This window comes from Drosophila virilis, chromosome 2 (assembly GCF_030788295.1).
Source record: "Drosophila virilis strain 15010-1051.87 chromosome 2, Dvir_AGI_RSII-ME, whole genome shotgun sequence".
Classification (NCBI taxonomy): Eukaryota; Metazoa; Arthropoda; class Insecta; order Diptera; family Drosophilidae; genus Drosophila; species Drosophila virilis.
Window position 1 is genome coordinate 3,158,733 of NC_091544.1, and position 23,050 is coordinate 3,181,782.

General features: G+C 39.5%; 1 protein-coding gene across 1 annotated transcript; it reads left to right on the forward strand.

Annotated features, from left to right (window-relative positions):
- The first annotated feature begins 729 nt into the window (after positions 1–729).
- LOC6635102 (major allergen Ani s 1) lies at positions 730–2,215 on the forward strand. The gene is made up of 2 exons (XM_002058626.4): positions 730–1,015; positions 1,893–2,215. The coding sequence occupies exons 1-2, from the start codon at positions 889–891 to the stop codon at positions 2,078–2,080; spliced, it is 315 nt and encodes a 104-aa protein (XP_002058662.1). The 5' UTR covers positions 730–888; the 3' UTR covers positions 2,081–2,215.
- The last annotated feature ends 20,835 nt before the right edge of the window (positions 2,216–23,050 follow it).

Consider the following 23,050-nt stretch of genomic DNA (forward strand, 5'->3'; position numbering starts at 1 on the left):
ATGTGTTTGTATGTATATGTATACAATTTTGGGTTCCCCCTCCAGCATATCGAATACGATACGAAAAAGAAAATTGAATTTAAAATGAAGATTGATTTTTGTGTTTGCCTCTTGACTTGGACTAAAGGGCGAACCACTTGTCAAATGGAGAATTTTACGCAGGCTGTGTGACATTGAAAAATCTAAAACAAATGCCGCCCCATTGTAATTAGAGACAATGGAAGTGAACCCTTGACTGGGTCCAGAGTCGACCCTTTTGCCTTTCTTAGCATCAAAATTAATTCAAATACTTGCAAAAACGAAAGAAGTACAAATAATTAAAATTAATTATGTGGAATATATTCAATAAGTTGAAAATTATGCAAACGAGCCCAAAGTAAACGCCTCGCGATAACGCTAAGTGCAATTGACGGAGCCCGCAAAATATATTTGTGTACCCAAAATAGACGCCCCTACTTGGCTTTGATGGACATTTACCGTTGGACGATGCTGCGAATGGATGGATGGATGCATGGCTGTATGGATGAACTGCTGGCCAGATGGACAATTGCTCAAAGTATTTTCGAACAGAGAAAAAACAAAACAAAACAAAAAAAATTACAAAAGTATCACGAAAATGGGAACAGCCACAGCCACAGCCACAGCCGCATGCTCGTGCTCGAGTTCGGGCCAAAATCTCGCCAGAATTTCCGGCATTTCGTATATAAACTAAAAGTATAACCCGGCCAGTATTCAGTTCGCTCGGTTCGTTGGCCCACGTCGCGTTTTGTCAAAGTAGCGCAAATTACTTAAAAATAAACAACGAAACTATTGGAACACCCAGACATTTCACTCGTCGATCTTAATTCTATTGCATTTTACCGCGGCGTGAAAATAAAATAAATAAAAATGAATTTTAAAGTCAATTTGACGTTCCTATCTATGGCACTGGTCTGCCTTATTTCTGTCATTCTGCTGACTCAGACGATCGGAATCGGTGCGGCCGGATCTGGAGAGGGCCTGTGCAAGGAGTTAAGTAAGTGGGCGTGGCCAGTTCTTCAACTACAAAATGCTACATTAATGTCAGAAAATATCAACAAATGGACCATAAAAATTTAATTAATAGCCAGGCAATATCCAAAAGATTTATTTGTTGCAATTGCTGCTTTGATCTGAAAGTGCAACCAATTACAAATATTGAATGCTAAATATAGAAATTTAACAATGTTATAGTATTTGCAATTAAATTTGCAAGCATGTATATTATTTCTTCTCAATATCCGTACATCAGAATCGCCGGCTCCGATCTAAAAGGAGAAGCTTCAAGCAGCCTAACTCAGCTATGGCAAATATTATTGTTTATATTCGATAAATAAGACTGCAAAGGATCTTAACTCATAAAATTTCTTTAGAATTCACGTTGTGTACCCAACGCAGTTTATCTTAGTGCTAACAATATCTTAAACTCTCGCCTCTTCCATCCTTTCCTTGAATTAAAAGGTAAATTGAGCACATGCAATTATATATTGTTCGCAACTATTCAAGCTTTTCTGAATAATATAAACAAGTTTTGGGCAATTTCTGCTTTATGCTTGAATGTTCAGTCGCAATTTGACAAACCACTGCCAAAAACTGTTGTCAGTCATATTTGCCATTTTCTATAGAAATGTGCACATATTCTGGCTTTTGAATTTGTAAAATATTTTGTCAAAATTGTATGCGTAATGCTCTCATTCCGTAACAAAATCAATTGGACCAAATGAGGCCACTCGCATGCCAACACACAGGGGAAGGGCGGGTAGCTGGAAGTCATTGAGGCAAAGAAATAATGCATGATTTATGGGCACAAATAGGAATCGATTAACCAAATAATTGCTCAATTAAACAGAATATTTCTTTTGCCTTGTTTGCAGACAACGTTAACTGTTATGTGGGCCGCAACGAGGGCAACTACTGCAACAGCAAGGATCAGACGAAGGCCCTGACCCGCTGGTACTATGACAAGGGTGTTTGCCGCCCCTTCGCCTACAAGGGCTGCAACGGCAATCGCAATCGATTCTGCACGCAGGACAGCTGTGAAACACGCTGCGGCGGCCACTGAATATCGAAAGGCACACACAATTACACACATTCAGTTACACATCCACTTAGCTGATAAGTTTATATGTTTATATATATAATTAAGTTTTACACGTTAGGTTACTATAAAAAAATATATTTCAATTTATTATTTTCACTTAACGGCTACTTTTGTTGAGTACATTCAGATTTGCTTCCCGAATATGAACTGATTTATCTAACTGTTGCGGTCGCTTAGCAAACTTCGCTTTGAGAGAGTTTGAGTCAAAATTGAGTGAAGTTTGAGCTGCGTCAGCAATTATGCGTGGGATAGTACTCTGATGGGAACATTGACAGTGGCGTGATATTTAGGGTGAATTGTTTATGTCTACCAAAGGGGGACAGTTTGATCTTGACCAATGTCGATGTTATCACCAGGCTCTTTGTTTACAATATTAGAAATGTTTATAATTGTGCTTATGCTTATGTGCTAAGTTATGTTAAAGGGTGGGTGCGACTATGGATATGTCACTCCCCCAACCATTAGAAAAGTGCCTGTCCTCAGGTGTTTAAGTTTGGATATAGTGTAACATTTTCTTCTTTTACAATTGGTATATCTCCTATTATTGTAGGTGTTTCTTCTACTTTGGGTTTTTTATATTTTATAATTAATTTCTTAGGTATGCTTTTGAACTTATATGTCAAATACAGTGTTAAACTTATTAATATGATTACAAATATGGTTATTGTAATTATCTGGAATACATTGTTAAATTTTGTATGTGCATTTATAATTTGTTTCGTTTGTACAAACGAAAGTGGTTCTAATTTTATAACATCATTGCTTACGTAAATGCTTTGAGTATAATCTAACATATTGTTTGAAATTGAAATTTCATTAATTTGCAATGAACAATTAAAGATTTTTATTATATTGTTTCCTTCTATTGTTATTTCGTTATTTATACAATTATGGTTTAATATAGTTTTTGGTAAATTCCAAGTTAAAATTATATTTGGTTCTATGTAGTTGATTTGAAAATTTTGCAAAATTTTAGTATAACTACATTCTGATGTTATTTGGTTTAAAATTCCTGTTAAACATTCATTATTAATTAATTTTTTTGTTTCTCTGCTATAAACTTTTTTATCTTGGGTAAAATATTTTTCATGAGCTATTTCTGTCAAAATATTATTATTTTCATCCGGGTATGGAATTATTTCGAATACCGGGCTTTTTATTATTTCTCGAGGAATATGGGATATTATCAGTATTTCGTTTGTATCTGATTTAAACCAAGTGGAAGTTTTTGTATTCAACAATTTCTCAGAATTAACATGCAACAAATAGTCATGTTTTAGTAATTTTGGGTTAAAAATTCCTAATCTTGTGAGCTGCATTCCCATCTCAATGTCTTCTATATATTCTGTAAAGTGTTGTAAGTTAAATATAAGGATATCTAATTTCTTTCCTTTTTGTTTCTCTTGATCTAGTTCGTTCATGATTTCTATTCCTTTGTTTATAGCTTCTATTATGTAATTTAATTCGTTAACCTGAACGCTGTTTTCTGCTAAGTTGCTTATTTTTTGTTCAATTTCTGCTTTGTCTTCTTGATTTAATGTTCCAAATAAGTATTTATATGCTGTTCCTACTATGTTAACTAAACCTCTTTTGCTACGTTTGGCTATTTTTAAGCCGTTTATTTCTCTGTTTAATTTCTCTACTAGGTATTCGATTTGTATAAGGTTATTGAATTCTTTACTTTGTTCAATTAAATTGTTAAAAGTTTCTTCGGTTTTTGTTATATTAACCGTTAAACAGTGGAATTCGTAATCTGTCGGAATGTCTATGGTTCCTGTTTTAAATATGAGATATCCGTTATGGGCTTTGATAGGATTAATTTCAATACTCTGTGCATTTATATGGTTTACAGTTATTGATAGTAATATTATAATAATTAATTTAAGCTGGTGCTTGTATGTTTTGATCGCTGTCTGTTGTTGACCTGTAATTGTTATATTTGCTTTGATTAGTCTTCTTTTTCTTTTTGAATTTGGTTTTGTAATGTGTTATTTTCCTGCCTCTGTTAGTTTCCTCAAAATGTTTGTCGTCGATTTGTCTTAGTTCTCCTGTTTTCTTGAACGGGGTTGTCGTCTTTGATTTAACTAACGGTGAGTGTTTGTATCTAGTGTCAATTTCATAATTTGTTCGTTTTTTGTTGAGATTATTTATTAGTTTTTCTTTATTAGCTTGAGTGTCATACTCTGGTGTACCTGCATATATGAATATGTCCGCTGGTGTTCTGTTAGTCGTTTTGTGCTTTGTTTTATGATTGTACGTGTAGAGTATAGTTTCAAATTTTGTAAGTTTATTTTCGACGTCTGAGTCGCTGTTAATGATTCTTAGTTTTTCGTTAACTGTCTTATGAAATCGTTCTACGTCGGATATACCGTTTTTACTAGTGGTTATATTAATATTTACTGCTTCTGATTTTAGCCATAATTGTAAAGCTGTGCACATAAAAGCTGAGTCTTTGTCTGCCTTTATTTCGATGGGTTTACCCATTTGGTTGAACACTTGTAATATAGCTCGTTTGGTTTCTAGCCAGTCTCTACTTTTTATTTCTATTAATGATGCAAATTTTGAATAGATATCAATGCAAGATAAAAATTGTTTATCTCCTACTATGTAAAAATCCATTACATATTTTTCTCGGATATTAGCGATTTCTGGAGTTATTTCGAAAGTTAATTTTGTATCTCTGTGTTCTGTTTTTGCGATGTTGCAAATCTCACATTCATTTATTAGATTTTGAATTAAATTTTGATAATCTGGGAAATAGTGGGTTTCTTTGAACCAATTGATAGTTTTTTCAATTCCTGGATGTAATAATTCTTTGTGCTTTTTTAATATTAATTCTTTGAATTCTGCGTATGTTTGAAGGTCTATTAATTTTGTACTAGTTTTCATTGCCTTTGTTGAATTATTCGGACTTATTATTTCTAAGTAGGCTTCTTGAAAAATTGGAAAATCTGCTTCGTTGTGGAAGTATAGCACACTTTTCTTTGTGCATAAGTATTCTTTTATTAATTCTTTGGCATGCGTATTAGTCATGTCTTTGTACGTAATTTTTATGTTGGTTTTGTGAAAGTAATTCGTAACTTTTGTTTCGTTCTCGGTTCCTTTTTCAAATTCTATTTGTCGATTGTAATAATTAAGTGGTCTTTCTGTGATTTGTAAATGGTTACTGTTGTCTTCTTGAGCACTATGTATTGTTGCTCTTGTGCTAATTGTATCTTCGCCTAAGAAGTTTTCGTTTAATTGAATTCTGGACAGAGCATCTGCCACATAATTTTCTTTTCCTGGGACGTATTTAATTTGGAAATCAAACTCATTTAGCTTGATCTTCCACCTTTGTAATTTCATGTTAGGTTCTTTCATATTATTTAACCAGACGAGTGGTCTGTGATCACTAAGGATTTGAAATTGTCGACCAAAAAGATAGGACCTAAAGTATTTAGTGGCCCAAACGATTGCTAATAATTCTTTTTCAATCGTTGAATAATTTAACTCATGCTCGTTGAGAGTTCTACTTGCATAGCATATAGGCTTATGCTCTTGCGAAAGGACGGCCCCTATTGCCATATTACTCGCGTCTGTAGTTAATGAAAATGGTTTTTCGAAGTTAGGGTATATTAAAATTGGGTCGGATGTTATGAGTACTTTTAGCTTTTCAAACGCTAGCTCGTAGTCTCTGTCTTTTATATTGATTTTTGCTCCCTTTTTTAATTTAAGTGTTAATGGTTTTACTATATTAGCGAAATTTGGTATAAATTTCCTATAGAAACCACATAATCCTAGAAATGATTTAATTTCTTTTGGGGTTTTTGGAATTGGGAATTTGACAATTGCTTGTATCTTGTTGGGATTTGGTTTTATACCCTCAGTTGTGATGATGTGACCGAGAAATTCAGTTTCTTTTCTCATAAACTCGCATTTATCCAACTGTAGTTTTAAGTTAGCTTCTCTAAGCTTCTTAAATACCTTTTGTAGCGACAAAATGTGTTCCTCCAATGAAGTGGAAAAAATAATAATGTCGTCTAAGTAGACCAGACAATCTTTAAAAATTAAATCTTCTAAGAGATTGTTCATACAACGTTGGAACGTTGCAGGTGCATTCTTAAGACCAAATGGCATGCGAGTGTACTCGTAATGGCCATGTTTAGTCGAAAATGCGGTCTTGGGTATTGAACCAGGATCCATTTGGATTTGGTGGAAGCCTTTGGCTAGATCAATGGTTGTGAAATATTGACATTTTCCAAGTTTGTCTAATATTTCATCCATGATCGGGATAGGGTATTTATCATTAATAGTTAGTTCATTGAGATTGCGGTAATCTATGACTAACCGGAACTTTTGCTTTCCAGATGCATCGTTTTTCTTTGGAACGATTATTACTGGTGAGCAGTAAGGGGATTTGGATTTACGTATGATATTTTGTTTTATCATATCGCTTATTTGTTTATTTACTTCCTCATCGTATATTTGAGGATATTTGTATGGACGCTTGTAAATTGGGTCCTCATGTTTTGTTAGAATTTTGTGTTTAATTGTACTAGTGAAAGTCAAATTGTCACCTTCATGGTACTGGATATCACGAAATTCATGTAAAACTTTTTTTATTTTTTCTTTTTCTTCTGAGTTTAGGTGCTCTAGCCTAAACTCATTGTTTTCTATTAATTCATTATTAATAGCGAAGTTAAATGGTCTGTCCTCTGTTGAGGGTGGATCAAGGCACTCTTGTGCGGTCATGTCCTCTTCGACCTCTTCGTCGTTATATCTAAAACAAAAGTTAAATTCTCCTAAGGTTACGGATCCTTGTGCATAGTCTATTTTTGCTTGACATGCCTCAAGGTATTCTCTCCCAATCAGAACATCATAATGCTCTGAGAAGTCGTGAATATAGAATTTTTGTTTGCTCGGACAAATTTTGCTTGCTCCTAATCGTATACTTTGTTTTAATTCAATAACACCATTTATGGTGTGAACCTTTAATGTTTCGTTGTAAACTGGAAAATTTAAGCGGTTTGTTTTCATTAGATTTATGGTTGAACCTGTGTCGATGACACATTTTAGAACTTCGTCATTCATAATCAATTTTATGAATGGATTTCTTCTGTTTGTTCCGAGGCTTGCTGATGAAAATTTTCGGATGTATCCATTTTCATCTGCCCACTGTTACTATCTCTTTGACGTTTAGTCGGAGGGTTTGGTGCATTCAAGCGTGAATGGGACTGATTTTGGTAGTTTAAGGGATTTTGGTATCTACCTTGACTTAATTTCTGTTGGAACTCGTGGTGAGCTTTCTGATTGTCTTCGGACTTATTATGCTGTTTATTTTGTGCGTGATAACTCTGATTCGTGTTGGAATAGCCACTTGAAATGGTGGTTGGGTTAGCATTTTGCTGATAATTTCCCATGTTCCTACGATTGTTATTTGGATTTCCCTGAACATTATTATTTTTAGGTTTTTCAGTAACGCTATTTTCATATAATCCCTCTCTTTGAGCTACTTGCTTTAGTTTTTGTGTCGACGTAATGTCGTGTCTGGCTAACATCATGAAAAGCCTATCTGGTAATTTTTTTGTAATAACATCTTTGATTGTGTTATTCATAGCATTTGTATAAAGGGTTGTATTGCTAGGTATATTTTCTAGTGCTAACTTATTTAATATAACAAAAGATTTATTCTCGAGCTCCTCGATGAACTTACGGACGTTTCCTTGGTAATTCGTGTTGTATAAGCGTCGAAGGAGTTCTTCAAATGGTGTCTGCACTTTGTATTCTTCAATCAATGCGTTTCTCAGCTCCTGCCAAGTGTTGGCTGCTGTCCTTTGTGATATTCTCTGAGCATCTCCTGTGACTTGCAATTCGATGGCTCCGTATAAGATGCTATGTTGTCTAACATCTCGGGTTGGATACAGGTGTAGGATGTAATCTATCCTTTTAATGAAGGCGTTTAGTTGATCCGTTGATCCGTCAAAGCTTGGCACCTGTCTAAGTTGTGAAAGGGCCTGGTTGAGGTGTTGTTCTGATAATTCCATTGTCATCTTGGTGTAATACACTTTTTTTTTGAATAGTTTTGAGTTTGTAGGTTTGAACTTTATTGTTCTTTGATTTTGCACTTTTATTTTAGGTTAAAGTTTGTGATGGATTATTGGTTAAATGTTTCTTTTTTTTTTTTTTTGTGTGTGTGTCTTAAAAAGACTCAGTAATAACGTATTGCAGGGATCAAACGATATGCAAATCCAGTCGTTATTAACTGTAGTAGCTTTATTGCCCAAAGGGTCAATATTATTAAGCTACTAGTGACCCGAAGGTTCTTGTGCGGATACGTATTCGAGAAAATTTTTATTACACTCCGACAACACTTTCGGTCGCGATTGTGCGTTAGATCTGGGAATTAATTATCCTTTAGCGATCTTAACTTTTTCCCGACGTATCCTACCGGCTGCGCCAATTAAGTTTTACACGTTAGGTTACTATAAAAAAATATATTTCAATTTATTATTTTCACTTAACGGCTACTTTTGTTGAGTACATTCAGATTTGCTTCCCGAATATGAACTGATTTATCTAACTGTTGCGGTCGCTTAGCAAACTTCGCTTTGAGAGAGTTTGAGTCAAAATTGAGTGAAGTTTGAGCTGCGTCAGCAATTATGCGTGGGATAGTACTCTGATGGGAACATTGACAGTGGCGTGATATTTAGGGTGAATTGTTTATGTCTACCAAAGGGGGACAGTTTGATCTTGACCAATGTCGATGTTATCACCAGGCTCTTTGTTTACAATATTAGAAATGTTTATAATTGTGCTTATGCTTATGTGCTAAGTTATGTTAAAGGGTGGGTGCGACTATGGATATGTCACTATATATATATATATAGGTAGTGAGCGCAAATAGAAGCAAACCAAGCGAACCAAAAGTGTTTCACACCTTTGATCGAGTCCCCAATGCGCTAAATGCCGCTGCCAAAATAGACAGTCAGTCAAGTGTTTGTTGTAAGCTGTTAGTAGTAGCACAGCAGCCAGTGAAAGTGCGGCACTTTGCCACTGCCCGTGGCAACTGCCACTGGCCGAGCGAGTTATGAAAAATGTGCAAGCTGTCAGCGCGTTGACGTCTCGCGTATCAAATAACGCCTTGACATGCCCCATGACAGTGTCGCCAATGGCCCGTTGACTTTGATTTTGATGCCGATGCCGCTGCCAACGTGGATGCTAACTCTCAGCTTTTTTGGTTTGGGCTTTTAGCGCTGACGCACTCTGAGAGAATACTGGATGTCAGCCGGTCCGTGTCACTGCAAAATGTCAAGACCACATCAAAGGCCTGTCTCTGATCCGTTGGTGTCTGGCCATTTCGTGTGCTACGGCTAATTAAAATAGTTGAAGCAAAACCACCTCATCAAGTAATTGAAATTATGTTGGCCGCTTACCTGTTAACTGCGCGAAGGCCCTTTATGGCTTACTCGCTGGACAGGTTTTTGTTACTGTCGCCGGCAAACAATGCGCCATTAAAAGGGTTGCGGGCCAGGCAGTCAGTCATATAACTGACAATCAAATACATAATGTCATCGTCGGCCGGCGACACGACATGCCATTGACGGTAGCACATTAATCTGTTTAAATGACAAGCAACCAGAACATCTACACAACCGCAGCACACACGCGCACACACTGAGTCATGCGGTGCTGCCTTTAATTTCACCTGTTACGCACAAAAGAAATTCGCCAATTGAAATTGAAATTGGCATTGGAGAATTCGCCAGCCACAGGCAGGCACTTTGCATGAAATAAGTGTGTTCTAATTGGAAATTCTAGACGTTTGGACAGCGCGCGAGTTAACCACAGATCACTCGTCGGACGCCTGTCACAAGTGGCGTATGCGCGATAATTGAAAACATAATACAATTTATGGGATAGCATTCCCGACTCAAGCCAATCACTCGCGTCATTATCCAAACGCCCGACAGGCCTCATAATCGCTTTATCCAAATCGACGGCTGGCCATAAATTATGCGCCTCGTCAGCAGGCGAACGGCCAGAAATGAAAAGCCCACAAAATACGCCAAAAATCTGCGGCATAAAAATTCAAAGCGCCAAATCTTGGCGAGCATCAAATGCGTGTAATTTGATTATTTATCACAATTTTTACATTTAACGACCCAATTGAGTTTTATATGCCCATTGCGCAAAACGGAGCAAAAGAAAGGAAAGCAAGTTAACTTCCCTTCAAGTGAGAGAGTGATTGAATACAAAATACCCTGCTCTGGTGAGACATATACATATCCATATACATATACATATACATATACGTATACATATCCATATACATATACATATACATATACATAAACATATACATATACATATACATATACATATACATATACCTTTTATCGGCCATTTGATGACTGTAGGGCATAAAAAGAACAAATCTGTGAAATGACAGTTGTGGGCATAATTTGCGAAGAAAGTTTAGCAAGTGGATAGCAACCTGTGGAAGACTAGGCCATGTTTTTACTTGAATATGCCAAAGGCCAAACAGCATGAGCCGCATTTGTCAAAGAGCCGACCTCTGGCAAAGCTGCACTCAATAAAAATGACGCCGTGCTCTTGGTCAATCAAAAAAGTTTTCATGTTGATGAGCCGCATAAACTCGGCAAATGTTAGCGTGCGCCGTCCAGTTCTCAGCTCAAACAAAAAAAAAAAAAAAAACAATATTTCTATGGGTCGAGTCTTTGACAAAGTGCACAAAAATGTACCAGGAAAAACGATTTGTTCAAATGAAAAATATAAAAATATATTTGAAAATGCTGTTTCCGCCGTTTGCTAATATCCTGTAAGTTCAAACTCAACGGGTAGCTGAGTTTTAGAAATACAGCTCAATCAAAATAGTTTTTGTTTCATATAAGTATGTGAAACAGTTTTTAAATCAATCTACAACTATAAAGAAGTTTGTCTTGACTAACTGACTGAACAGTGAGCAACGCGCTGCCCGAAACTATTAGAGAAAAGAAAACCTACGTTTTTACTGAAACTTCCTTTTGGGTAGAAAGTGAGCAATAAGACGGTCATTTGGAAAAACTTGGTCTGCATGTGAGGGAAAAATGCGGGCAAAGTTTGTGCAAAAAACATCAAAAGCACAGCTGCGAGAGCCTGCATGGCTTAGGTGACTGAGCGTCGGACTCACAAGGTAGCGGTCGCCGGTTCAAATGGAGCAGCCATTGGCAATTTGTATAGTTGTTGCGCAAGCAAACAAAGCGAATGCGTAGACTCGTGATGGTAATTTGCGGGGCGAACTACATTATCAATTTCGAAACAATTCGATTGTCAGCATTATTAATTCAACTCGGGCGACAAGGGATTATTAGTAAATATGCACGTGATAGTACATAACAGTAGGGTATTTTGTAGTCAATTAGAAAGCACTTATGTGTTTCCATTACATAAACGGAAATGTGCCTCAGGTCGGGCTAAAGCCATAGACCCCATTTTATTCCAAAGGAATGCATAATACGACAAAATTGCTTTTGTTGCCACACACACGTATACAGATGCTGTGAAAGTGTGCGAGTGTGTGCGTGCGTGTAGGGCGCGATTTGGAGAGGGTTCGACTGCAGCTAGCCCAACTCCCATGTGTTCATATAAATTTTGTGTTTATTCGGGTGAATTTCCACTGCGGCGCACATTCAGCCGCAACCTCAACCTCAGCCACAGTCACAGTCGCAGTCTCTCACGCTGAGTGGCCGCACGACCTTGCACACACACGCACACACACCAGCACACATTGGTCCACCTATGCAGCTAGGCAGGGCTGGGCTGTTGCATGCCCCACTGGCTTTGGGCTTCATTTATGTGAATCAAATAATGTTAGTTGCTCTTGCCCGGCTCGGTTAACCATACAGCATTTGAGTGCACCGCACAACAGAGTACACAAGCTCCCGCAACTGAAACTATTTTTCCGTTTAAATAATGTTGAGGTGCTTGGCTGTGTCGCTTGATTTTTCTTTTGATTTCTCCTCATTTCTTTTTGGGTTAGATTAAAATTGAAATTCCAGTGGCAAGTTCTTATGGGTGTAGAAAGTTGCCACACAATTTATTACTTTGCGACGATTTAAAAAGTTTGCTTTCGCAATGCTTTCCACTTACCCAAACGCCAAACCCAAATCCAACTCAAGGTGAAGGCGCCAGGCACCCGTTTTGGCCAATTTCATTTCATCTCTGTGTTGCCTTTGTGTTTTCACACAAATTGGTTTCTCATTCTGCTTGATTTCATGCAAAAACTGAAGTACAGATCTGCCAGGTGCCACAGAAGCACGCACGCACGCACACACACTTACACACACACACACACACACACACACACACACACAACCACTCGCACCTAAGCGCCGGCTCTCAGGCCACTTGACTTGTTATCTGCACTTAGCTGATCAGCCGAGCAGCCAACTTACACTTGTTGGCACTCAAGCCTTGGCTCTGTATACTGGGCGTGTGGGCATGGCAAGCTGTAGTGGCACTTCTGGCATTGTTGCTGTTGCCACGCTCATATCCCAATGGCGAGCATTATTTGTCTAGCTGAAATTCTGATTTTTGTGCACATACACCAGCTATCGGTGCGTATACGCAACCAAGCATTGCGATAGCTAGCGGGAGAAGAGAAAAAACTGCAGCATACTTTCGAGCATGACAATGTTGCAGCACTCGCATCGACATTGTTTCGCCTGGCACGCATCTTTGCAGAGCTTACACGGAGAGTCACTTCCAACTGGGATTGTAATGGGAGTGCCACTTCTCGTGAGAAGTCGAGTAGATTTACTCGTCGACGTCGCTGCTGTTGTTCTTATTGTTGTTGCTGTTAGTTTGAAGCTGAAGCTAGCTGCTTGCTTGCAAGTAAATAAAAATACATATGTATTTATGGTAGAGAAATTCTAACGAACATGCAATGCAGATGCACATACAACAGAGTCGGATATTAAATTAAATATACAAACCTACATCGAATAACATCAACATGCTATTTCTATTTAAATTTCGAGCTGTGGGGCAGTCATAGCTGCACGTACGAGATAAAAAATATATGGACACGCACACAAACCAACAGAAGCATACACGATTTGAGTTTATCTATGCATCGAATGGCGAATACCCTTACATGTAGATAGATAACATATCATTCTACAGCAGTTGTGGAAAATGTTATCATCAAATCAAAAATGATTCTTGGGTAAACAATGGGCTTGCATTTTATAAATACTGTTTAGGGAAGAATTAATCTAACTTTTTCAGAACAAGCTGTAATATAAATTTCTGAACAACTTGACAGATATTTAACATTCAGAATCAAATCGATTAATTTTCAAGGTATGCTAACTAGTATTTTTTCAAAGCTACTTCAGGTAAACTCAAGAATCAAGAGTCTGATGTCTACTCTTATAGCTTGACAAATATCGGCAAAAATATAATTACAATATATATATATATTTAGAGACGTCAAACATTCCCTTCAATACCCTAAGCAAAAACATAAAAAAGGTGTTCGTGTGCAGCTCGCCAGGGAGCTGATGCTGTTGCTGTTGCTGGGCTGTTGCTGTTGCTGATATGGGCGTGGCAGGCAAACATATTGCAGTCAGTGTTGGGCGACAGCTTAGACGCAGACAAACGGAAGCGAGTGTGTTTGTATGAATGAATGAAAGTCTGATCATGCGTGTGTGCGCGCGTGAGTGTGCGTGAGTGTGCGAGTGTCGCCTGCTTGTACGTGTGAGCTAGTGTCAAGTCAGGGACATTTAGTAATTCTGCAGGCATATCAAGGACAACGTACTCATAAATACCAAAGGCAGATGCCGCACAGCAGCAACAACAGCAACAAGAAAATCAACTGCAGGATTATCTCTGTCGCACGCATAGCCGCCAGTCCGTCTGTCTATTTGGCCGTCTGGCTGTCAGTCAGTCATTTTGTGTTCGTATGTATGGAATTTTTAACTTCATTATCGAGGCACAGGCTACCATTTGCCAGTACGCATCGCTGCTCGTCTTCATCCTGCCCGCTTGATCGTCCTTGTCATTGTCTCTGGGCGCATTGCTCAACATCTTTGGCAGTGCGACAGCCAGCCCCTTGGCTCATATTCCACCAATGCGCAATGGCATGCATACCTAATGCCCAATGATGTGCACGCTGGAGACGACAGCCGCCCACTCGAGCTATGATTGTCATCGCTAGTTCTACTCAGTCAGGGAATTAAGGGTGTCAAGGCAGTTCATTCAGTCGGGGCAGTCAATCACTTTAAAGGCTGTCCAAGACCAGCTCATTTGGGCCGAGCTTAAAGTTTTGGCAGCTTAACAGAATTTTCACATTTTCATTTCATTTGCCATATGAGCTGAACTTTAACAGTTTCGCTTGTTTCTGCTTGGCCATAAATTTGTTGGCTGTCCGCCAATGTTTGTTATTTATTTGACTTAAGCACGTTGCGGCGCGTGGCATTTGGTGCTTGCTCTTGGCCAGCGACAACCTTTAAATGACATGCCACGCCCAGTTAAACCCCATCTGCCCAACAGCAAACGCCGCACAGCTGTCAGGATTCAAGCGTACCCAAAAGGCGCCCGGGCGTCACCAAAAATTGGTAGCAGCACGCGATTTATAGCGCACCTAAGTGAAAGTTTTTAACATTGTACAATGTATACGAAATATTTTGGGCACGTTCAGCGGGGGCGCCACAAATTTATTTGGCCTATCTATTTGTGCGTATGTCAATTTCAAGTGTCAGAGTGAAGAGCCAACATTTTGCGTATGTGTGTGATATTTTTCTCTCGTATTGTTGTTCTGTTAAAAGTGAAATTTAATTAATTATGTGCCGCTTGCAAAAATATATTCTACTCCGAGCGCCGCAGCGTATGCAATGATTTATTGCCAAGAGCCTAGCGGTTGGCCGTGTGGAGTTACCCCGCCCCCCACCACCCCCTCCACTCGCACTCACCATCTGGCTGTGTCTGTTGGCCCTTGCTTGGCTTCGCTTGTGCAATTTTGACGAGCAGCTTCAAAAGCGCAACATGAGAATTTATTTTGCGCGCATTTGTCTTCCCGTGGCACAACACTCACATGCACTCACACGCACATTCGAGCATTGGGGCATTATTAATAGTTCTGGCGCTGCTAGCAATATCGCGTCAAATTAATTTCAATTTAATTAAATTTTTCCATTTCGCTCGCATCGAAATAAGCTAAGCAAAATAAATGAAAATTTCTGTCAAATAAATGTAAAAAAATTGACTCATTGTGGCGCATTCGATGGAGCGACCCCTGCGCCACCCCCCCCCCCCCCCCCCCCCCCCCCCCCCCACCCCCCACCCCTCTCTCGCTCTCTCTCTCTCTTTCTGTCTGTTGCTCTTTCCCTTTTAGCCCACTTTGTTGTTGTGGCTGTTGTGCGTAGCGAAGCCAAGTGTTAGGAAGCAAGTGCGAGAATCTCAGCTGCAGAAATATTTGCAAGCATTTGTTTCCCACCCCGTGTGCTCATATGCGTGTGTGTGTGTGTGTGTGTGTGTGCACACATAGCGAATACTGAAAATTCTCACGCTTGGCACTAAAGTCATTTTTCGCAAACGCTGCTGCGTCGCCCACTACGAGCCATTTGCCATTGAAATAGTGGAACGTGTTGTTGTTCTTGTTGCTGTTGCGCCAGCCCCAAACAGCGCTTCGAAAATACGCTCATTTATCAATATGTCCGTTGTTGTATAACTATTAATGCCAGCGGCGCCCCCTTCTGGCACCCCTCTCACGCCATGCACGTGTCGGCAGCCCAAACTTAACGCCAAACTTAGAAAACGTCAAATGCGTTTTAACTAATTTCGAGCAATTCATTTTCATCTTCACATGCATCTTGCTGCCAACTGTCGTGCCTCGGAATTAATGCGAAATGCATTAGCATTAGCTCTTGTAAATGAACGCTGGCAGTGTTTAATGACGGGCCCCCGGGCGTACTGGCAAAATAAGTAAGTAGTTTACATGTCAGTTCAGCCGCATTAAAAGTCAAACGGTGCGTATGAGTGATGCGGCATGTCGCTGTGCAAAACTCAGCTTGTTAAGTTGAGTAATCGCTGCACAAAATCAGTGTCAACTTTGGCCACAGCAAATAAATCTGCTCACCTTTAAGTGCATTATTTGCTGAATGGAGCGCTGCCACAATGCACACACAAAGCGAATTACACTTTTTTCTTACACGCATGCATGCGTGAGTGTGCATGTGTGTGTGTTTTTGTGTGTCATGGAGCTCATACGTCGAGTTGCTGTCATTTCTGACACTGGCTGGCATTTCATTGGTTCGCAACAAATGGTGCGACAAGTGCTGTTGAAGGTTGATGGAAAGCTTTGTATACCCTGTACTGATTAAACGAATACTGAATTGTAATGAAAATTAAGAACATGCTTTTAATCAAGGCATATCAGGCTTTAATAGAATGTATGCCACATGTCGCTTGTGAGCACAGGGTATCTTTTAGCACAGCACTCTTTAGCAGAGCTGTATTTTTTAATATTTACTTATTTCTCGCATACATCGCATGCACAAAATGCGAGCCTCTTTTGTACATTTTTTTCATTTGCTTGTCAGACTCATCTGTGGCACGGCCCCAGCGCTGCCGCGGGTCGCCAAAGAGCGTGGGGGCGTGGCTGTCATTCGTATGACACAAAAAAAAAAAAAAAAAATCACAAATTATGGCAAATGGGTGCAAATTTTAATGAAATTCAACAACAAAAAGTGAATAAAGTATGCAGAAAGGCAGCCACACAAAGAGAGAGAGAGACAGGGAGGAAGAAAGGCCTACACGGCGAGATGTCAACAGCGAAGTATTAAAAAGGCTCTGACAGGCAAATGAGGATAGTGCCAGGACTTGGCGCTTGCCAAGTAAACATTTGGCACCCGCAACTGAAACCCAGTGAAAACTCCTAAATGTTCTGGACTTATACGTTGCAGTACAGAATCGTTTTTCCCTTCATCAACATTGTCATAATATTTAGGCTTTAATTTGCGAATAATCTGTTAAGCCATGCCCGGGGGCTGTAAAAGGAAATCAATTGCATTACAAATGTAAACTACAACTAAAGCAACAACAAACAAATTAAATAGCTACGTATCATATTGCAAATGGCGTTAAGCCGCATTAATTCATGAGGCTGTTTGTTATTACCATTTCCGGTTAGCTACATCCGCTTTTCACGCACTTTGGCTGACAGCAACCACACACATAAATAAACATCACACACATACACACACACACACACGTAAAATATATATAAATTGATGTCAACCAGGAATCATTTACCGAATCACATAAATTTGTTTATGCATATATGGCTTAATGTGTGTATTTTAAAGACTATTTAATTATAAATGCGTACGCATTGGAATTTTCTGCACTTTGCAAGCAAATTAAACTTGTACACTTGTTAAAGCCAACGACAATTTAAATGCTAATTTAATTTCCAGCTTATGGACAGTCGAATTGAAAGAACCAAACACGCACAGGGAATGTGTTGTCGACATTGTGAACTTTATTAATACGCCATGGATTCAATTTGTGTTTAGAAATGCAAATATTTACTTTAAAAAATGGACACAAAGTAGCAACTTGTCAGATATTCTTTCTTGTACATGTCAATTCATCATAGCACATATTTTTTATTACTTATTTTATAATAAGAACTAGATGAAATTACCCAGCTTTGCCCACACAATATGCCGCTCCACTTGTCAGGCGTCTATGCATTAGATCTACTTTAGTAAGCTTGAAATTCTCGGCTCGATTTGGTTTATATTTTCTATATACACAAATAAAAAACATATTAAGTAGTCTAGCTGAATTCCTTAACTTTTATGTTATTTATGAATTGATTGAACATGCATTTCTGGTTAGAGACACATTCATTTTGTTTGGTTTCGTTTTAAATTTTAAAGAGTTTTGTTGCATGTCACATCTCTGCATGCTCAAGGAAAAGCCATTAAATAAAATGAGTAATTTTGCTGGTTGTAAAATTGCTTTTGTCCTACCGATGGCGTCATTTTGTTATCGTTAATAAAATGGCGAACACTGGAAGTAACCGGAATTAAAAACAAACATTTCGGCGAAAACAAAATGTGGATATAAATGTGAATGCCGCAGATAAAATACCCTTGTTGGACCTCGATTTTAGCACATAGACTTAGGAGAAGAAAATGTTGATTATGTGCAAAAAACAATGTAACAGTGGCATCGCCTTTCTGAATTTAAAGAACATTTACTTAATCCATATCTTATTGATTTCTATATTAACAAGTTTTTACTGATGCTTAATCGCCTCACGTCCAATTGGAATTAAAGTTGCCTTCATCGACATGCTACACACATGTGTTATACCCTTCTTTTTCGTTTTTAATATATGTGATGAGGGTATTCAAAAAACACACGCACAAAGCACACAAGGCCAACATGCAAAAATATTTGCTGAAACACATATTTACTTGCCAAAAAACAAAGCCAATCGAAATTGGTTGGCAAACACTGGCAACAACAACAACAACAGCAACAACAACAAGAGCGATCAAATCGTTTGGCGAAATCAATTTGCATTGGCCAGGGGCTGCACAAGCTGTTCGAGGGTGTCCCAGTTCCGCATTATACCGAATGCAGCAAACAAATCAAAATTAACAAATACAAGGGCAGTGTGGCAGGCAACTCGCAGCATGAGGCAAGTGGCAACAACACGACACCCTGCCAGGCAGCTGAGAGTGCTTAAGTTCTTAAGTCGAAGCTAAGATTAAATTAAAATTTAATATACGCAGGAACAGAGCACAGTCTGGGCGTACTTGCCCGCAGTGGAACTAGCATGCTCAGCTGACCCTCGCCTTGCATTTAGTCGATTCAACGGAGCCCGAGGAGTGCAAAGGGTCAGCCACGTCGCGTTGACAGATGCGAATGCGTTTTAATTACCGAGCAGCCAGTGAGCCGCGAAGCCAAACAAATCAATTACAAGGCGAGCTGCAGCTGCCTGCGGGCCAAGTGTCAACTTTTGACCAGTTTCGCACCTGCAGCTCAATCAACGTGGCGCTATGCAAATAATTCACTTTAAGACCGCACGGCCCACTGTGGTGTCGTACATCAAGGGATCTCGTCCTGTGAAGATATTATTGCAGGTTTGATGCGGTTCAACGTGCGGTTGCCTTCATAATTTATGATTAAAGCTGACCTAACCACACACACGAACACACACACACACCCCACATGTGGTTAATGCATGTGTGTGTGTGTGTGTGCGTGTCAGCCCTTTAGGGCTATTCAAGTTCTGGGCTTTGGCAAAACTAATGTGCCTATTAAAATCGCATATTAATGCCAGATATTTGCCGTTTGCCAATAAAATAGCCGAGCACAAAAACAGCTAAAGAAACTTTTTTTCTTTTTGAGGCAGGCGTTGAGCCACAAAAGTTTTATTTTGCCAACCTCATCGATGAGCTGATAAGTGGCAATTGAGGCGACACACGTATTTGGGAAAATGTCAGTGCGTGCGAATGTGTGTGTGTGTGTGTGTGTGTGTGTGTGTGTGTTGCTGTGGCATATGAAGTGCCAAAGTTGAAAAAGTTATTTGCATGTAAATTTGCTGTTAGTATCGCAAATGAAATACAAGACGCCAGTGACGAAGGGAATTGAAAGCAAAGAGAAAAAAGAAAAAGCGGCAAAAACTTTAGAAAACAGTCAAATGGTAAAAATGGAATGAGAGAGATAGGGCAAACAAACAATGATAAAGCAATATGAAAACAAGTGAGGTGAGACCGGAAAGGTGGAAAGGTCGCTGCCTAATGACTGCGATAAAAGTTGGCAAATGTGAGAAACCAAGCAGCAAGCAAATGAAAAGTGTTTCAATAAAGCCAAACACAATTGAAAACTTTGCAATGCCACGTGGAAATTCCACACACACACGCACACGCACACACACACACACATGTGAGCTGTTTGGCGCTTTGTTTAGCTACACATTACAAAACGTTGGCGCATTATTTCCGTTTCCGCTCAACTGGCAAAATTCATTAAGCCCGACAATATGGCGCTCAGCCAGAGAGTCACTCAATCCGTCAATCCGTCAATCCATCAACCAGTCAGCCGACGCTCGAGTGGCTGCCAGGCGCTCAATAAACTTTCATTAACTTCGCTTATTCAACGGCCAATCAGCCAGTCAGTCAGCCAGCCCCATTTGAGACGGACTTGTCCGAGTTGTAAGTGTTTTGTAAACAGGACTTATAGAAATCGCTGGCAATATTTTTCGCTGAACATACTTATCAATGAACCTGCAACTGGGGCCAATAGTCAAACTGCAGCTGTGAATAATTCATGAGTCAAGCGAATTTTTCGACCGTCTGCAATTGTCAAGCGGATTGAGCTGATTGTCCTTCAAGTGGCCGACGGGCAAATTCGCAAATTCTCAATCGGCAATTGCCAATTCCCAATTACAATTCGTTGCTGTTTCTGTTGCCTGTTCGTGGCTGCATTGGTCGCAAATTAAATTGAGCATTCAAAGACGCATTGACACGTGCGACAGACGGCGACGATAACGCCGAAAATGCAGCCCAATTCGCTGACCAAATCCTAAACTCAAATTGCTGCTGTCAGTATGAAACGAGTGCGAGAAGATTGCCCATTGTCTGGCAAGATTTATCCCACAGTTTGTGTTTGTCACTCTGCTCTGGGGCTGTGGACAAGGACAGCTTGTTATCGTGACTGTCTCCACGAGCCCCAGTTTGATTGGCAGTTCAGGTTACAGCTTCTCCGGCAGCGCACAAAATATCCTTCTGTCCCTGTTTCCATGTTTCGTTCACCAACTATTTTCCCACGTTTCCTTGCCAATTGCCCAACTGTCAGCATACGCAAAGCGTTGTCAGAATTGTCTCTCCAAACGAGCTGCAATGCGATTCCTGCAACCTAACATAGTCCCTGGCAAAGAATATTTAACCAGTTGCTGCAATACTTACTGCAGGTTATCACCTAGATCACCGTTGTGACCCGCAGCCTTTTACCATTTCGCATAATATTTATATTCCGACCCGGTCGAGTAACATGCTCAGCACGCTCAACACTATGCATTCGTGTGCTCCAATATCCCACTTCGCCGGCGCCTGACTATCAACTTTTATTATACCCTGAACCCATTGAAAATGGCTAGAAAGGGCATCTTCGCAGCAGGCAGAAGGAACACATATCCAAATTCCAATTTCAAGTTTGTTTCCTTTCTGCTCATAATACTAAAAAGAACTGCAGAAGATTGCATCAAGATCAATTGAAAAACAGAAATGTTTTTAAAGAAAAGTCATATTAGCAAGCCAATTGGCAGTTTTGTTTTTAATTTGATAACGATTATATTTTGTCTGATGGAGTTTTATTACTCAGTTATTGAAATGCTATTGAAAAATGAATTATTTTTTATGCCATAAATTCGTTTAAAATGTTAAAAAGGGTATAATGTCTTTGTGCAAATGTATGTAACAGGTAGAAAGAAGCAACTCCGACTACATAAAGTATATATATTCCTTATGTACGAATACAAGGATCTCAGAACCTCTTACAGCTAGATTTTTGAAATGTGGAATGCAAGTCCTCCTAGTGCCAGCGGAGTACGAATTTATTTCCGATAATCGATAACTTGTCCCGTTTCCAAGTAATCGACAAAAAGCGATATCGATATAATGTTTGAGCAATTATCTTAAGTTCTTAGAGCTAGAGTCAGCAAATTTCACATGTAACTTCTTGAATAGTATATATATTTATATCAAGTATCTTTTATTTAATATATATACTAATTTATATGTACGTTAACTCCTAGTCGGTAAATGCCTAGTTACCAAGCTGTTGATTAATATTATTTGACCACATTATATTGCGGCAATACGCAGCAACGAGAAAAGAAAATAGATAATATTAACATTTATATTTATCATATGCACAAGTATTTATCCCAACCGGGAAATGGCTTAGCATAGTCAACTCTTTGGTGGAAGCAAACGAAACGAAACAGTTCAAAGGCATCACGTCTTTAACTAATTGTCAGCATAATTAAAAGTCGGCAATACCAATCCCGCAGGGCCACTGACTGATTGGCAATTTGACAATTGGCAAAAATGTTTGCTCGCCTTTTGAGGCATGATGAGCCTGGCCAGGACTCTAATTGAATCACGTGCGTGGGTTGAGAAATTGGCCATGGCGTTGCAAATGGAGCTGGGACCGAGACTTGAGCGGCGACTGGGACTGGAGCCTGCTCAATCGCTGACTTTTCGAATAGTTGCACACAGGCACGCCCACAGGCCCACAGAGGCGCCGCCCATAAGGCGCCATCGATGCGTACGCAATGGGACAACAACTTAATCATCATCACGTCGGCATTAGTCACACTCCAAGCGCATTATCCTTTTGTGGTGTGCGTATGTGTGTGAGAGTGTGTGTTGGTGTGTAAGTAGTTCGCTTACATGTCACTTCAATCGCCATTTGCAAGTCTCTTTTATGGCCACGACAATAAAGGCATTCGCCAAGACTGTACAGGGAGGGGTTCGTACCCTCGGCAGTTGCATCTATTCGATAATTATGCCATATGCCATTTGCTGATTGTGCGTGAAAATGGGCGTTGGCAAGGGCATGGGCGTGGGCGCGGTCGGTCAGCGAGGGGGGGGCGACTTACATTAAAATTAGCTGCACCAACGTGCCTAATTCCGTGTAAGGCTCTACTCATCAGCTGCATTAAAAGATTAGGCAAGGCATATTTATGCCTGTTTTAGTAAGCGTGTATTTCTGTGCGTGTATATGTGTGCTTGTGTGTGCGTGTGTGTGTATCTGCTGCAAAAATGTAATTGCACACGTTTGCATATCACGTGCACCCCGGCTACCTTCATTGTTTATCTAAATGGATAATGTTGATTGCCATTAGCAGGTGCGAGGGAGAAAGTT

What these genes read in the sequence shown, in the direction of transcription:
- LOC6635102 (XM_002058626.4), top strand. Translation starts at nt 889, where the DNA reads ATGAATTTTAAAGTCAATTTGACGTTCCTATCTATGGCACTGGTCTGC. An exon ending in GGGCCTGTGCAAGGAGTTAA is followed by an intron (nt 1,016 to 1,892) that starts GTAAGTGGGCGT and finishes CCTTGTTTGCAG; the next exon opens with ACAACGTTAACTGTTATGTG.